Raw genomic sequence first — 13,149 nt, forward strand, 5'->3', positions numbered from 1 at the left:
TAGGATGACAGTGGAGAAGGTTAGTATCTTTAAGGTCCTGGAGCCAGCACATTAACACAACTGTGAAGGCATGCCATCGAATACTCTAACCTCTACAGGTGCACTGTGAAAAGTATATTGACTGTGTTATGACCTGAATTGGTAATTTTGAGTGCCTAGAAACATAAAGGCTGCATAAAGTGGCAAACATAACAAGAACATCATGGATGCCAACCTCTCATTGACTGAAGACAATTATGTGAAGTGCTGCCTCAGAGGTCAAACAACATCATAAAGGAGCCCCCCCCCTCCCCGAAACAAATCTCTCCTCACTACGACCTTTGGAAAGTTGGTACAGAAGCCAGAAGTCCAGCAACCCTAGGTTCAGAACAGTTTGTCTCCAATGGCTATCTGGCTTTTGAACTTCCCAATGAAAAACTACCCCAGGATCACTATGCCCCTTCATGTTAGCCATTTCAGCCCTAAGGAAAAGCTTCTGGCCATCTACTTGATCAATGCCTCTCACCATCTTGTACATTTCTATTAGGTCACCCCTCATCCTCCATCGCTCCAAGAACACCAAGTTCACTCAGCCTATTCTCATAAGGCATGTTCTCCAATCCAGGTAGCATCCTTGTAAATCTCCTCAGCCCCCTCTCTATAGCATCCACATCTTTCCTGTTGTGAAGTGACCAGAACTGAACTCAATATTCTAAATAGGGTCTTGAACAGCTGCAACATTACTTCAAGGCTCTTGAACTCAATCCTGTGGCTAATAAAGACCAAATCACCATACGCCTTCTTAACACTATCAACCTGTGCAGCAGCTTTGAGTGGGACCTCAAGATCTCCAAGTTTATCCACGCTACTCAGAGTTCTCCTATTAGCACTGTACTGTTTTCAAATTTGACCAAAATGAACTACTCCACACTTTTCTGTGTCAAACTCCATCTGCCAATTCTCAGCCCACCTCTGTATCGTATCAATATCCTTTTGTAACTTCTGGCAATCCTTCAGTCTATCTACAGCACGACCAATCTTTGCATCATCTCCAAATATATCATTCCACATCCTTAACCAGGACAATTATAAAACTCACAAAGGAGTCCCTAAACAAATCCCTGCAGAACATCACTGGCCACCAACCTCAACCAACAACCACCCTCTGCCTTCATTGGGCAGGCCAATTTTGTATCCACAAAATAAGGCCACCCTGGAATCAAGCCTTGCATGGTGAACTTATCAAATGCCTCATTGAAATCCATCCACCACTTAACCTTCATCAAATAATTCAATCAGCTCATGAAACATGACCTTCCCCTGTTCGAAGCCATACTGACTTTCCCTAATCAGATAGTGTGTTTCTAAATGCTTGTAAATCCTATCCCCCATGTTCATCTCCAACAGCTTGCCCACCACTGAAGTAAGATTCATTGGTCGATTATTTCCTGGGCTATCTCTGCTCCTTTTCTTGAACTGGGGACCATTTACAACCGTCCAATCCTCTAGTACTCCTGTCTCTGATGACAATGCAAAGATCATTGCCAACAGCTCAGCAATCCTCCTCGCTTCCCACAGTAGCCTTGGGAAAATCTCAATCTCATCTGATGCTGGTGACTTATTGCTCTTCATGCTTTTCAAAAGCTCCAATACATCTTCATTCTTGATGTTGATATGCTCAATTCCAGGCTCTCACCAATGTTTAAAAACACATACTGTACCTCTGACATCTCCACTAAACCTTTCTCCACTCACCTTAAACATGTGTCATCTTGTATTTGCTATTATTACCCTGTGAAAAACTGTACTGATTGTCCACCCTATCTATTCCTCTCTTAATCTTAGGTACTTCTATTAAATCTGCTCTCATCCCTGTCACACCAAAGAGAAGAGTTCTAGCTTGGTTAACTTTTTTGCTTCATTTAAGTCATGCTCGCCATTCCAGGCAACATCAGGTAAATCTCCTATGCACTCCCTCTAAAGTCTGTAATGAGGTGACCAAACTGCAGATAATACCCCCAAGTGTAGTCTAACCATTTTAAAAAAAACCTGTAACATTACCTCACAGGTCTTGAACTCAATCCCTCTGCTCATGGTTAGCGACTGGTTTCAAATCCGGGAGTAAGAATTATTCAAGTAATATTCTCGGCAACAGCATGATGATATAGAAACAACTTTGCTGCACTTTCAAAGGCTGTATCTGCATCCTTCTGGCCTTTCCATCTTAATCTGTTATATATGTAGCTTTCCTACCTTGGACTATCTTTAAAAGCCACATTTTTACTCAGCTTTAGTCATCATTCTTTATCTTAGTATGCCCTTTCCCCTCAGCATCTTACTTTTCTTTCTGCAATGAAAGTATAACATCAATGCAAACCAGCAAGTCAAGCAGCATCTTGATCCCGTGGCTTCTTAGTATTGTGCTTTGTTCCAGATTCAACATCTGTATTCAATTTTCGTATCATAATTGCAATCCCATTGAGATTAATTCTTCGGCCAGTTTTTCCCAACTCCTCTTTACTTTCTGCTCCTTTACAGTACATTTGTCATGGTATTTCCTTACATTCTGATCAGTTGGTTTGTTAGTGGTTGAGTCAGTTTGATGGTCAGGAAAAATATACAGTGAAACCTCGTTAGAACGTGATTCATTAATCTGCGGAATCGCTTATAGCGCGGGTGTCTGTGGACCCCAAACATTGATTTTAGGATGCCAGGCTAACAGTGGCCAACAGCCACAAACTTAAAAATGGACTCTTTTGACTCATTTACAAGATGTGTATGTTAATATGTGGAATTTAAAGGTCTTAAAAGTCTTGAGTCACAGGGAGAGAACAAAATAGTACAGAGCAGTAAGGAGGTTAGAATGCAAACAAAGAAAGTTTGTAGTGAGTATTTGAATATGGATGGGCAGGTGATAGAGAAGGGAAATGCTCTTGAAGAAGATGAAGGGCAATTGGCAGGAAAAGTAAATAATGTTGTTCTTAAAGATGAGGGAAAACAGGAATTAAAAATTGGGAAATCCCTGAAATTCATATATTTTAATGCCAGGAGTATTGTAAAAAAAGGTGGATGAGCTGAAGGTGTGGATTGATACTTGGAAGTATGATGTGTGAGACATGGTTGCAGGAGGGATGTGATTGGCAATTGAATATCCCTGGGTTTCGTTGTTTTAGGTGTGATAGAGTCGGAGGGGCAAGAGGAGGTGGGGTTGCATTGCTTGTCAGGGAAAATATTACAGCGGTGCCTAGGAAGGATAGATTAGAGGGCACATCTACGGAGGCTATTTGGGTGGAACTGAGGAGTAGGAAAGGAGAGGTTACACTTGTAGGGGTGTATTATAGACCACCCGGAGGGGACCGAGACCTAGAGGAGCAAATCTGTAGGGAGATAGTAGATATTTGTGATAAGCACAGGGTTGTAATTATGGGAGATTTTAATTTTCCACATATAGATTGGGAAACACATTCTGCGAAAGGACTGGATGGGTTAGAGTTTGTGAAATGTGTGCAAGATAGTTTTTTACAACAATATGTAGAGGTGCCGACCAGAGAAGGAGCAGTGTTAGATCTACTGTTGGCAAATGGGATGGGTCAAGTGACAGAGGTTAGTGTTGGCGAGCACTTCGGGTCCAGTGATCATAATGCCATCAGCTTCAATGTCATTATGAAAAGAGAGAAATCAGGGCCAAGGATTGAGGTTTTTGATTGGGGAAAAGCTAGATTTGAGGAGATGCGAAAGGACTTGCAGGGTGTGCATTGGGACAATTTGTTTTATGGGCAGGATGTAGTAGAGAGATGGAAGTCTTTTAAAGATCAGATTTTGAGAGTGCAAAAGCTTTATGTTCCTGTTAGGTTAAAAGGAGGGGCAAAAGGTTTGAGAGAGCCGTGGTTTTCAAGGAATATTGGAAACTTGGTTTGAAGAAAAAGGGAGGCATACATTAGATATAAGAAGCATGGAGTTAAGGAGATGTTTGAAAGATACATTGAATGTAAGAGGAATCTTAAGAGAGGAATTAGGAAAGCTAAAAGAAGGTACGAGAAAACTATGGCAAGCAGGGTGAAAACTAATCCAAAAGAGTTCTACAAATATGTTAATGGTAAGAGGAAAGCTAGAGACAAAATTGGTCCCTTAGAAAATCAGAGCGGAAAACTGTGTGTGGAGCCTAGAGAAATGGGGGAGATATTGAACAGTTTCTTTTCTTCGGTATTCACTAAGGAGAAGGATATTGGGAGATGTGAGATAAAAAAAAGCAAATTGGGTAAATATGGGGAATATGGAGATTACAAAAGGTGTAGTTTTAAGGCTTTTGAAGAATATAAAGGTGGATAAGTCTCCGGGACCAGACGGGATCTTCCCCAGGACATTGAGAGAAGTGAAGGAGGAAATAGCAGAGGCTCTGGCGGTAATTTTCCAAATGTCATTAGATATGGGGATAGTGCCGGAGGATTGGCGCATTGCGCATGTGGTTCCGTTATTTAAAAAGGGTTCAAGGAGGAAGCCTGGCAACTATCGGCCTGTAAGTTTGACGTCTGTGGTAGGTAAATTAATGGAGAAAATTCTTAGAGATAGTACTTATAAACATCTGGATAGACAGGGTCTGATCAGGAGCACTCAACATGGATTTGTGGGAGGAAGGTCATGTTTGATCAATCTAATTGAATTTTTTGAAGAGGTGACTAGGAATGTGGATGAGGGTAGCACAGTGGATGTTGTCTATATGGACTTCAGTAAGGCCTTCGATAAGGTACCACATGGAAGGTTAGTTAGGAAGGTGCAGTCTTTAGGTATAAATTTTAAGATAGTCAAATGGATTGAACATTGGCTGAAAGGGAGAGGCCAGAGTGGTAGTGGATAATTGTCTGTCAGGTTGGAGGCCGGTGATCAGTGGTGTGCTTCAAGGATCTGTATTGGGCCCATTGTTGTTCGTTATATACATTAATGATCTAGATGATGGGGTGGGGAATTGGATTAGTAAATATGCAGACGATACTAAGATAGGTGGAATAGTGGATAATGAAGAAGGTTTTCAAGGATTGCAGAGGGATTTGGGCTGCTTAGAAAAGTGGGCTGAAAAATGGCAGATGGAATTTAATGCTGATAAGTGTGAGGTGCTTCATTTTGGTAAGAAGAATCAGAATAAGACATACGTGGTAAATGGCAGAGCATTGAGGAATACAGAAGAGCAGAAAGATTTAAGAGTAACGGTACATCATTCCCTGAAGGTAGAAACTCACGTGAATAGGGTGGTGAAGAAGGCTTTTAGTATGCTGGCCTTTATCAATCATTGCATGGAATATAGGAGTTGGGAGGTGATGTTGAGATTGTATAAGACGTTGGTGCGGCCTAATTTGGAGTTCTGTGTGCAGTTCTGGTCGCCTAATTATAGGAAGGATATAAACAGAGTGGAGAGAGTGCAGAGAAGGTTTACCAGAATGTTACCTGGGTTTAAGCATCTAGAATATAGGGAGAGATTGGACAGATTAGGTCTTTATTCTTTGGAGCGTAGAAGGTTGAGAGGGGATTTGATAGAAGTATTTAAGATTATGAAAGGGATAGACAGAGTGGATGTGGATAGACTATTTCCGTTAAGAGGAGGAAAGATTAAAACAGGAGGACATGAGTTAAGAATTAAGGGGCAGAGGTTTAGAGGTAACATGAGGGGGAACTTCTTTACTCAGAGAGTGGTAGCCGTGTGGAATGATCTTCCGGGAGAAATAGTGGCGGCGGAGTCAATTGTATTATTTAAGAAAAGGTTGGACAGGTATATGGATGAGAAGAAGATGGAGGGTTATGGGTATTGTGCAGGGAGGTGGGACTAGAAAGGGGTGTTTGGTTCGGTGCGGACTAGAAGGGCCTAATGGCCTGTTTCCGTGCTGTAATTGTTATGTTATGTTTATGTTATTCTGTTCTCCTGCTTCCTGAATCATGACCTGTTTGCATATGTTCTGCGTCTTGGCTGTAATGCAGTATGAAATCTTGGACCCCAACTACTGCATTCTAACGAGGTTTTAGTGTACTTCAAAAGCCTGCATTTTGAAACTTGATCAAAAATAATTAATAAATCATAAAGAAATTGATTTTTTGACAAAATTTCCTTTCTTTTTGTTTTCTTAATTAATACAATTAGGAATAGACTGCTGTGCCACATCATGTTGTAAGAGGAAAGGCAGCAGCTGATCAAATAATTATCTTTTATTGAGTTTAACTATGTTTATTATTTATTGAACAATTACGAAACAGCTGGAACAAATATCAATATGTGACTTCTTGTAAATGGGTATCACATAACAATCTCAATGCTACAAGGATGACTCAAGTCACATTTTTGAAATGGTTTGTTCTTAGCTACTGGTGAACTTACATGTATTATTAGTGGTTCTCTTTGTAGTATAACTTTTTAATAGAAAGTAGCACTTCACAGTTGAACACAACATACAAATAGCATCTTTGCAGACTTTCACTGCCTTACAAATGTTAAATACTACAAAATGTCAGTAAACATTCCATATACTGCACTGTAACATACAGCATCTTTCAAAATATAAGCAGTACAGGCTTGAAGCGTATTTTTCATCTGAGAACCTTTAACATGAGTAATCTGACGTTTTCTTTGTGTATTATTGGTTCAGTGAACTCAGAAATAATAAACCTGGTGGTTGTTTCGTAAAATTCATGAAATGGCTACTTGGATTCTGATTCATTTTAAAAAGACTAATTTTGGAGTTGTTACAGTCTGTGTTACTGTGTACAGAGAGGGGTGCTGGACAAGGCGAACAAAAAGAGTTAACGAATTTCATGAACGTTACATTCTAAATGTAGTATCACGTGACAATAATGCAATCTTTCCCCTTACAGCACTTAGAACTCAATGTTCATATTTTCACATAGAAGGACGTTTTCTCCAAAACATTCAATGGCATAGAATAACAGAGAAATTTTGACCTTTATAAAGCAATATATATTGACTTTCTTACTGAACTGGGTCATGAAAAATATTAATTAATATTGTGTATCTTTATTCCTGTTAATTAGGACAAAACACTCTATTGGCTGAGAAAATAAAGAAATTAATAAAATACAAATGAACACTTTTGTCAGAAAAACATTCCATTAACTACTTACAAATATTCAATATTATGCTACAGCATTTAAGCTCATAAAAATCAAGATGATGAGGTAATTCCTTTTTGCCATACACTGTACATGTTTCCTGGAAATAATGGGTTAAAATGAATACTCAATTTAAATTTGAGAGATATGACCAGTAACAGGCACTTTTGGCTCATGAACCCACGCAGTTCAAATACACTCTTGCAGCCAAGTGATTTACTCACCTCTACGCCTAGAAATGTGGGATGAAACTGGTCCGCCTGGCCACCATGCGGCGAACGTACAAACTGCTTAAAGACAGCAACGGATTTAAACCCAGGTCACTGACACGGTAATAGTGTTGCACTGATTTGCTACGCTAACTGTCCTATCCCATTTTTGTTCAGTTTATTTCCCTCTTCTGAAGTTGGCTCTTCATAAAAAAAACGTTCAATGTACATTATAGTATTCCGTGATATGAAACCAATCCTTGTTTAAAATCTGCATCTGAACAATTCTTGCAAGGGTTATTTGCTGATCCATTTTCTCTTCCACAACATTGAATCCATTTGCCAAATCCCAACTAACCCATCAGATCACTGAACATGGTCACTAAAAGGTGTGAATTAGCATCAGTTTAGGTCATTTTGATTTTAATGTACAGTAAGTGTGCGTCCTTATGTAATTGCTAGACCTCTATCTACTCTACCTCTCATGTCCAGTTTTGGTAAGTTTGTTCATAAATGCTTCAAAATTTATCTGGAATTTGTTATATACCAGTAAGAGTCAAAACATTAATAAAAAGAGCCAGTTTATAGCATTCAGTAACAAAAATAATTTGTGGAAACAAGTCGATTCATGAATCTTGTAAACTGTAAATAAATTAGTACTGTTCTTTTCAATCTCAATCACAGCCAATGTACCAATCTTACAATAAAAATTAGAAAATTAAACCGCACATAGTTGGTTCCATGTAACGTCCCTGCCCAAAACATCATAAAACTTGTGCTTTCTTGGATGCATTTTTTTCTTCAAATCTAAAAGTACAAATAGAAAAATACAGAGATTGAAATTGTCAATTTTATTTGACATGTGGTCAACATGCAACTTGTTCTGTCCAGCTGTCTATCATTTTCTGGGCATCAATACTTTGGCACATAGCCAAGTCTACAGTTGCAAGGAGTGAAAAAATTGCAGATGATGAAATTGTTCATGAAATAATCAGCAGTTTGATACTCTCCCCCCCCCCCCCACCCCACCCCCCCCACCCCCCGCTCCCGCTCATTAACAATACTAACAAAATAATATACGTACATCTTACAGATTTAACAAAATTCTGTGAAGGCAAATGTGGGTATTATGTAAGCTTAAAAAAGTAATACACATATTTACAGCTCCTTCACGACAAAGATGTGACTTTGTCATGTTTAATCTGAGTGACACTACTTCCACATCTAGCCATTCAATGCTTGTAAGTTCATGAAGTGACAAGGTGTACTTTTACAATATATATTCCTTCCATTTCTAAATTTTCCAAGACTGAAGAAATACCTAATTCAGAAACTCATCAAAACTGTCACACAGATAAATAACCATTCTAGAAAGACTTGCTAAAGGCCACTTTCTTCAACCAAAGAAACAGACTTGTTCTGCGTCTCATTTAAGTCCATAGATAGAGTGTCTGTTTTGCCCCCACTTCCCCCTTCAATACTAACTAAAAGAGCAATGTCAGACTTTTGTGCTTCTTCTGTGCTCAGCTGAATCAGGCTGTGGTTACCATTTTCTTTAACATCAAGCAAGACCTCTCTCCGCGGTCCTGTGATTTCTTTGCTTTTGCCACAATTAAAACCATCTTCGTTAACAATGTCTTCTTCCACCTGAAACAAAATTATCCACAGAAATCATATTTAAGTACAATATTTCAATAAAACATAGATTTAAGTAATGGACACATTCAACATTATCTGCTGATCTTACTGGACTGAACGCTTCACCACGTATACCATAAAAATTTGCTCCAGTAACATTTCTTGAGAATAGCTGACCCAGCATGGTTGGCATAGCAGTTCGTGCAACGCCTTTACAGCACCAGCGATCAGGAGCGGGGTTCAGATCCCATGCTCTATAAGGAGTTTGTATCTTCTCCCTTTGTCTGCATGGGTACTCCCCAGGGGCTCTGGTTTCCTCCCACTGTAATAAAGGGGGTGAAGGTTAATTGGGTGTAAATTTGGCAGCCCAGACTCATGGGCAAAAATGGCCTGTTACTGTGCTGTATACCTAAATTTTAAAAAGAATAAATTTAAAGTGTTTGTTAACATTAGCACAACTACTGTGTGATGTTGGGACTCTTTATATTAGTCACTTCCATATTCCTCCATCACAGACTACAACAGCAGCTCTTTAAATCAGTAACCCAAATGAATACAGCGGTGTCCTGATACAACAGAAATTCACCAAAGAATCAATCTCATAATCAACGGGCTACACTTCTCTAAATGTCTTCAATCAACAAGTCACAACTCAAACAAATTTAATTTGTTTAAAAAAAGAGCATTAGATCTAAGACAAATCCCTAAAAACATAACACTAACTTATCAGCAAGCCAACTGGCTCCCAAAGTGGCTGATGTGCTGGGGAAAATGAGCTGCATCCAACACAGGTTTTTATTCTGGTTGATGACATCACTTCCTGTTCATGTGACAGACGCAGTGATGTATTTTAGCCCAACATACGAGCCTGGAGTTGTCAGTCTTGCACTAACTAGACTCCACAATGTGCACATTGACTTCCCTGTGCATACATCAACTTGACAATGTGTACCCCGACATCTGTAGTAGCTCAGTATAGAATACTTTGCTGAACTGGTGACCCTGACTGTCCAAACATTATTAAAACCCAACATGGAAAATTTTTCTTCAACTCATGCTGTGGCTCTGAAACTGCCAACGTTTTGGACTTCACAACCACGTGTCTGGTTTGACCAAGCAGAAGCCCAATTCCTGTTGGGGCAGATAACATCTGATTCCATGTGGCACTACCATGTAGTAAGTGCCCTGGATCAAGAGACGACATGTTGAGTTTCCAGTTTTCTGCAGCAGCCTCTAGTGGAGGGCAAGTGTATGGCACCCAAGAGTCTGCTCATCCATACCTTTGGCCTCTCATGACGTGAGCAAGCGGTTCGTTTACTTCACTTAAATGGCTTAGGAGACAGGACGTCTTCAGTGCTCATGAATGAAATGTTGGCACTAGTGGAAAGGCATAGGGCCTTCCAGAAGACATCCACATGCTGCTGGCTGATGAGGATTTCAGTGACCCTCAGAGAGCCGCAGCCTGTGCTGACATTCTATGGCAAGCTAAGCAAGAAAAAGTGACAGTAGAACAGGTCACCAGATCCCACTTACAAAAGCAGGATTGTGCAACTCCAACATTTGACTGGCAGCAGGGTCAATCAAATCCGCTGTCAGATTGCCAGTTGGCCAGGAGACAACGAGAAGATAGCACCCATTGGTGTTTCTACCATCAATGAGGGGCACACAAGTTTGCCGCTGCCAACCTCCCTGTGCATTTCAGGGAAATGCCGGGGCCAGCATTTGCTAATGGCTGTGGCGGCTGGCTAATGATACAGCCTTTTAGAAGTCTGGGATACTGAGATCAGCATGCTTCCCCCTTCGTGGCGTGACACATGTAACAGAAAACCTGGGCCATCACTGAAAGCTGCCAACTGCAGTACTATCCAGTTCGGCGATGTAAACGTTCACACCGGTCGCAGTCGCACAACCACTACTGGGAGCTGATTTTCTCAGAGCATGTGACCTGCTGGTTGATCTAGAGCACACATGTCAAACTCTGGCCCGCGGGCCATATAATTATATTTGGCCCGCAAGATCATTTCAAAAATGTATTACAGGTGGCCCGCCCTGCAGCGAGAGCCGATGCTGTTTTTTGGTAATGTCACCCCCAGCATCCTCCCCCTTCATTGCACATCCTTCCCCATTGTAACACGAGAAATTGTAACACGAGAAGTCTGTCGATGTCATCAGCCGGCAAGCCGGTTGGAAGGCTCCCCGCACAACCAGTCACTTCTCCCACCCGTCGAGCAGTGCGGCGGATTTCCTGTCGGCGCGACGGGCATGGCAGGCTGCGCACGGCTCCCGGGCAGCGCGAGCCCCACGCGACTGGCACTGGACGGCCCTTCCACAGCGCGAGCGCACTTCTCCCGGTCGCCACGGCCTTCAGCGCTTGCACCTGCGCGGACCCCAGGGACGGCTGGTTCGGCCCTGCACGTGAAGAGAGAGATCGTGGCTGTCTGCAAAGGCTGATCGGCAGCGCGCTGGGCCTGAGTGGGTGGGTAAGCAGGGGTGGGCAGAGGGTGTAGGTGAGGAGTAATGGGCAGGGGAACTTATGGTGGTGCGAGGGGCAGTTAGAGGGAGGGATGAGTAGAAGGAGGGGTGGATAGGGAAGAGGTAAAAGGGGAGGGACAGGGCGAGTAGGGGTGGGGTGATTAGAGGGTGAGAGACGGGTAGAGGGAGGAAGAGGTTGAGGGGAGAGGCAGTAGAGGGGCGTGTATAGGATGGGGTGGGTAGAGGCAGAGCAAGTGGAGTGAGGGATGAGTAGAGGTTGGGTAAAGGACTGGTCAGGTAGAGGGATGATGGGTTGAGGGTGAATAGAGGCCTAGAGCCTGAGGAGTGAGCAGGAAATGTTGAGTCCTGATGCAGGCCAAAATGGACACAGCCTGTGAATGCTGACTACATCTCCACAGGGACCAAATAGGTTTCCCTCAGGTCAAGCAAAGGGTGAACTTGAGCTACCTACTCCTGACCTGTAACATTATCCTCCTAAAGTTATACATTACATATGTTGAAAGAAGAGAAAACATGCAGATGTTGTTGAAAATTTTCAATAAATATTTAGTTCGGCCCTTGACTTAGTCCAAGTTTTTAATTTTGGCCCTCCGTGAATTTGAATTTGACACCCCTGATCTAGAGGGATGAAAGCCCGTTCATACCAACACTTTCCAGACCTTCGCCCAAGGTGAGACCAAGTTGCCAGCCCTGCATTTGGACTCCATTACTCTTTTAGAGAATGAATTCGCCAGGTTGTTAGCACAATTCCCCAGAATAATTACATCGCAATTCACCTCGGCAATGCCAAAACATGGGGCACCACATACCAACTGAAGGGCTACTGCTGCATGTCCGAGCTAAACTTCATCTGGTCAAAGAGGAGTTTAAAATGATGGAAGACATGGGTATTGTACAACGGTCCGATAGCTTGGGGCCTCCCCACTCCACATGGTACTCAAGGCCGCAGGCAGATGGAGACCCTGCATTGATTAGCACAGGTTGAAAGAGGTTACCGCACTGGATCACTACCCAGTACCACATTTACAGGACTTCGCATCCAACCTGCAGTGAGCCCGCATCTTTTCCAAGGTTGACCTGGATCCCAGTCCACCCGAATGATATTCCAAAAATGGCTATTTTTACACCCTGTCCTTTTACAATTCAGAAGGATGCCTTTTGGGCTCAAGTATACTGCGCAGACTATCCAAAATTTAATGGATAGAGTGGGATGTAATCTTAATGACGTACTTATTGCAGTCGTAAGGATCATCTGTCCCACCTGCGCATGCCCACAAGCACATGCCACCTAAATACACCAGTTAACCTACAAACCCCGTACGTTTTTGGAGGATTGAAAGAAAATGGAGTATCTGGAAGAAACCCATATGGTCACAGGGAGAACGTACAAATGCCTTATAGAGACAGTGGCAGATTCAGACCCAAGTCGCTGACGCTGTAAAAGCATTGTGTAAACCATGCCGCCCTTTTAAAACTTATTATTTTCCCTCTCCACTCTTAGTCTTGACACAGACTCTTGACCCAAAATATTAACATTAGTTGTAGGCTCGATGTTAAACAACAGAGAATATAGAAGGAAGACCGAATGACTTGTGGCCTGGCGCCAGAACAACAACCTCTCCTTCAATGTGAACAAGACGAAGAACTGGTCATAGACTTCTGGAAAAGGAGTGGAGCTCACTCCCTGGTCCGCATCAAAGGATGCAAGAGATGGTAGACA

General features: G+C 42.0%; 1 protein-coding gene across 6 annotated transcripts in view; it reads right to left on the reverse strand.

The window, feature by feature from the left end:
• Nucleotides 1–6,355: 6,355 nt before the first annotated feature.
• LOC138763992 (splicing regulatory glutamine/lysine-rich protein 1-like) overlaps nucleotides 6,356–13,149 on the reverse strand; it is a 151,681-nt gene continuing 144,887 nt past the window's right edge. For 5 of the 6 annotated variants that reach the window (XM_069939153.1, XM_069939145.1, XM_069939126.1 and 2 more), the window contains one exon: nucleotides 8,348–8,945. In XM_069939153.1, the coding sequence (XP_069795254.1) occupies nucleotides 8,679–8,945 (267 nt within the window). In that variant the 3' untranslated portion in view covers nucleotides 8,348–8,678. Of the gene's footprint in view, nucleotides 8,106–8,347; nucleotides 8,946–13,149 lie in introns of those variants that run through there. The other variant, XM_069939134.1, reaches the window with a different exon arrangement.

The sequence above is a fragment of the Narcine bancroftii genome, chromosome 1 (assembly GCF_036971445.1).
Source record: "Narcine bancroftii isolate sNarBan1 chromosome 1, sNarBan1.hap1, whole genome shotgun sequence".
NCBI classification, from domain to species: domain Eukaryota; kingdom Metazoa; phylum Chordata; class Chondrichthyes; order Torpediniformes; family Narcinidae; genus Narcine; species Narcine bancroftii.